Below are 4,994 nucleotides of genomic sequence, written 5' to 3'. Positions count from 1 at the left end.
TATGCATACTTGCAGCATGTCTTGGTCGGATAGTAGCATCACATTGCGAGCCATAAGAATAAAGCGGTAGGCGATCAGCGTGTCATACTTGTGACAACAACATTTAACTATAACATATGCAAGCACCGACCGAATATGCTGCTCAGAGCAATTAATGACAAAGTGTGCGCCCGATGACATGCACGACTTTTGCAGTATCGTGTTTGAAATGCTTCACATATAGGTTCGCATAGCAAGGCGGATTAGAACCCCAAATCTGAATCCGACACTGTATATCGTATGGTTTTAAAATTACGTTAATTAATACACATCATTCTAAAATACCTGGTGGGAAGGAGCTACCAACACGCGGAATACCCATCGTGACCTCCACTATGCTGTTGAATAGGGAATTCTGGCGTGTCGCCGATCAGGTGTTATTCTTATGTTAACTCATAGCTAATGTGGTGTAACCAGCTGTCATCTAGCCCAGAGAGTTGGATACTGGTCTTATCTGGCTTAAAAAAGGACACTCTTGGATGACAACCTAAGTGCTCCGCTGACGACTAGTACCGGCCACAGCAGGAAAGTATAGTGTAGTATTCCAAACTGTCGTGGTGGTTGCTACATATGTGTACGGATTGAATGATTATGCTAAATATATGCCTTATCAGTTGCTGGTTGTGCCTTTTAACGTGTGTTACATACACCCCGGTGGTCGTTGCAGAAGTCTGTATCACTGGTATAGTATAGCTTTACCCATTCGTACACACGACATACGTTCCCACGCCTTGTTACTAGAGAGAGGGACGAGATTGTGAATATGTGTTGTATGGGAAAGACCGCCAACGCAGAAGATAGTACCGAACAGCTGATAGATAGCTTCTGTGCTTCAGTCATTGGTTGCCATCGGGAACCAATCATTTGGTGGGAACAAGCAGAGTTTCCGAATCTGTGGCAAATCGGTTTCTTCTGCAAATAATCCTTCTGTGTAACTGTGTGTAACTGTATGTGCACACTGCACACGCACTGCAATGTGCAGTCGTGCGTGTGTGTTTTAAACATGTGATGGTGTGTTTTCGATCTGGGTAGTCAATATAATGCTACAGTCATAGCCTGTCCGCAAAAGATGTACCTGGGTAATAGCATACGCCGATGTAGACATATACTTGTTCCCAAAGAGGCTCCTGGACATCGGCAGAGCACGACAGATACTTGTGAAAGTTCAAAATATTCGCTGTGCTTTACTATGAAATAAAGTGTATATGATTGCATTACAATATGATTGCATTACAATATGATTGCATGCGAATGGGTTCAGTGCGGGAAGTGTGATTGGTGATTTAATTATAACCCACATACTAAAATCTCTTGGACATACATATAGTAATTTGAGTATTATTATACGATTCGCTATAAGCGCTGATTTATGTGCACGCATTCTATATGCAAATTGTCATCAGTAGGTGGGATCTCTTGATAAAATGGTGAATCAACCCAGTATAGAAATTGCCGTTCTCTTTGTATTTTTAGGTTGAAAAAAATCGCAATCGTCACCAATGTCAAGGAAGGATTACAAAAAGGTTTCTTTCTAACACATCTTTTATTCAGACATCTAAAATAGGTACGGTCTTAGTCTCAAACGGACCGTACCGTTTTGTATAATACTGCGTGATCTACTAGTTGATCTTTCGAAACGAGTGCGGTGCTATTTATGTTCTATTATCACACGAAAGGATACCAGCGACTAATGCACAACATCTCATGTAGCACTTCGCACCTGCCTTCGCTTCCCAGCAACGTCCGTTATGTTCTTAATAGAATAAACCCTTACCTTGTAATTTGTCTTTGCAATATCGCACAGGTGTACACTAGCACCTGGAAGTACGCGAGCTTAGTCTTGTTGTGTAGACAATAGTTTCAAGTCACACTTGTAATTATTAACACCCCAGATACACCATACCTTGCTCTTCTAGCGGGCCCGGCTCTAGATACACATATGTTTTCTATTTTAAATCGACGGTTTTTTTATATTTCGAATCACTAATGATTTGAATAGTACGAACCAAATCAAGTAACTAATTGTGGTATTCAGGGTGAATGAAATTCCGTTCGCACCGGTGTGTATTGGTCTGTCAGTAATCGCTATTGAGGCTAGTGGTGCTTTGAATTCTTACAAACGTACATATTCCAATACTTTGTACCAATACGACGAGGTGCTTCAGATCTAGCTCACAGCGCTACTGATCGTATATGAGTATGCAGCTTTCCGTTCCTTGCAAGCACTGTGGATTAATTAGAGCCATGAATATGATCTATTTTCTAGAATCCGGTTGAAATCCGCTGGGAAATGGCTGGCGAGCTCGGCGGTTATTGGACTTGTTTGCCTTGACGGTATGGGTGACATACTTGGGCCAGTTGGCGACAATCTCGACAAAACTGCATCATATCACGGTTATATATGTGGATAGGAGAATCTGGGAGTCCAGAGTTGTATATTAAATGCTACAATACATTGAACACCTTGGTAGAAACCAAGCTGAAATTTCTCAACAAATCCCACACTGGGCTGCTGATAAAGGTTCAAACTTTCCACCTCGCACTAGGGCTCTCAGTAGTATTCGAAAGCCATAGACACAGAAGCTCCAGGCTTCAGGCACTCGACAGAGTAAGCTTTGCATTGACAACAAGTAGCCTAGCAACTACACTCCTCGAGTTAAATACCGCATGATCTGCGTTGTTAGGTATCGCGTAATATGTATAATCTTAGTACTTCACTATTATCAGGATGTAGTTGGCTTTGTATGTCTCGAAATAGATGTAGCTCTACCGTCACCTTCTGTACATCACTTAGCCACCAGCTGGAAATGACTAACTCCTTTGAGAAATGCCCAGATACTATTCAGAGAATAGGTTCCTTGGCGGAGATGCCGACAGCAAAGCAAGAAATATTTGATATCTTTGACAGTTTCAGCAGCAGATACGTGGCCATATGAACCGCACGACTGACAAGTTATACTGCCAGATTGCGAGCTTAATGTACGCATGAATATACTAAGGTGCACAAACATATTACCTTTAATTGATATAATCGTACAATGGGTATAAAGTTCGCGATAACTTTTCGAAACTAAACCTTGCCGAAAATCGCCTTCTTCTGCTCCTCTATAGCTTCAATCGTCGGCGATAAATCCTTCGGCAGTGTAAAGGCGCATGTGCGAGCCCCCTTTCTGCATGCTTGAGTGTGGCTAAACAAACTCACTCCTTGGGGTAGGTCCAGGTGCTTGTACGCCTCCAGACCAGCACGGTCGAGCGGGATATTGTATTTCAGCTTATTTTCAACTGTAGATGACAATCATGAACAAAACGCTAATTTAGAATTCTGACCACCGTTTCCAAGGATGATCAATTCAAGCAGTGGTACGGGAAACTTTTGGAACTTTCTGGGCCCAATGCGAAGGTGTCCTAGATGTGCACTTATCGGTCGAAAAGACGATAGCCTGATTGAGGCGAATGAACTCTCTCATGAAGCATACATTACATCCGATTCATTACTCAGAAGCAACGGCAGACAACGTGTACTACAAGCCCGATGTCATGCACGCCCGCAACTTACTACAACGAAATAATCATCACATACTACTGATTCGGACCACAATCAGTGTGCGCATGGTACAAACCTGGTTTATTCCTCGCCTCCAGGAAGTGATACGCCTGGCTTTTGCAGCGTTTGGCATACTCACGTCGCCTAAACCTGATCTCTCTGAGAATGTAGATCGTCATCGCATACGTGCGTACGTCCTTGCTCACACACACACGCGCCCCACCAGCCTCTGACGCCACATCGGCACCTAATATAGAACGTTTGAAGGGTGAAAGTAGTTCGTAGGGTTTAAGGTTTAGGTTTGAGAGATTGTAACCTGCTTAGAATGCACATCGACATCGCATGTAAACAGATTCCTGCCGACACCCCTCGCGCTCCTTCAGCTAAGGCGTCGGCATTTGATACTCAGGGCAGGGTACATGCGGCATGAGATGTGGGGATAGGGATCGCAAGTGCAAGTAAGGGAGGAATCATGGTAGGTATGCGAGTATAGGGCATGCTAGTGAGCGATAGTCAAGACTACATGACTACGGTATACAACTTTCTGATACAGACAAATGTACATCATGGTAGCGATTAAGTTACAATATATTCTGGTGGAAGATACTGGACGAGAGAGAGCTGACACCTGGAAACGAAGCCTAATTGAGGTGCGATATAGCGACTGATAGTGTGCGAAACATGCACCCGTTGGGATGCGTAACCGCAGAGCTTCGAGTCTACGTACGCGCAGTTTCAGCCTATTCTGTGTCTGTGATTCAAATACACTGCCTGTTGGTAGGTAAGCGGAGACGCGATAGAAACTATCGCTTGGCAAATCTATAAATGAACGTCCGGGCACATACCCAGTACTGTCACAATGTGTGACAGCATAGCCTCACTGAGCTCCCACAGATGTGTGAGGGTCTGAATGCATCCCAGCCAGTACCGCTCATGAGACTGCGCATGGCTCTCCCCTTGCAACCAGAACATGCGAATCCACTCGAACTCCTGACGTGCAGCAAACATAGTAAGATATTCAAATGAGCCACATATATCTTTATATGTAGCAGCGGGCAGAAAACAAAGGGAACTCCTGGTATGACGAGAAATTCGGGCGATAGCCAATAGAGCGCCCGTCATGTTAAAAACTGGACAAAATTGGGGACTACATAGCGCATCTCGTTTTGCAGAAGATACAGACAAAGCTCATTGAATTGGAAAACCAATTTTGGTAACAAACCATGCAGTTCCCCTCAAAATTAGTATATACAAGGGCTGGTTAACAACGGTTAGAAATGATCAACGTGCTGTGAATGAATGAGTACGTGATCAGTTTCAGAAAAATACATTGATATATATATATATATATATATATAATATACATAATAATATATATATTATATATATATATGTATATATATGTGTATAT

The 4,994-nt window shown here is 43.0% G+C and overlaps 1 protein-coding gene across 1 annotated transcript; it reads right to left on the bottom strand.

Moving 5' to 3' along the window:
- Positions 1–3,039: 3,039 nt before the first annotated feature.
- SARC_12965 (hypothetical protein) lies at positions 3,040–4,591 on the bottom strand (the record flags this gene model as incomplete). The annotated part of the gene is made up of 3 exons (XM_014292918.1): positions 3,040–3,321; positions 3,660–3,830; positions 4,429–4,591. 3 exons carry the CDS (start codon positions 4,589–4,591, stop codon positions 3,110–3,112), a joined length of 546 nt encoding a protein of 181 aa, XP_014148393.1. The 3' UTR covers positions 3,040–3,109.
- Between the last annotated feature and the right edge of the window lie 403 nt (positions 4,592–4,994).

This window comes from Sphaeroforma arctica (genome assembly GCF_001186125.1).
Source record: "Sphaeroforma arctica JP610 unplaced genomic scaffold supercont1.2764, whole genome shotgun sequence".
NCBI lineage: Eukaryota > Ichthyosporea > Ichthyophonida > Sphaeroforma > Sphaeroforma arctica.
Note: the sequence above shows the minus strand (reverse complement) of the source record. Positions and strands in the feature narration are given on the sequence as shown.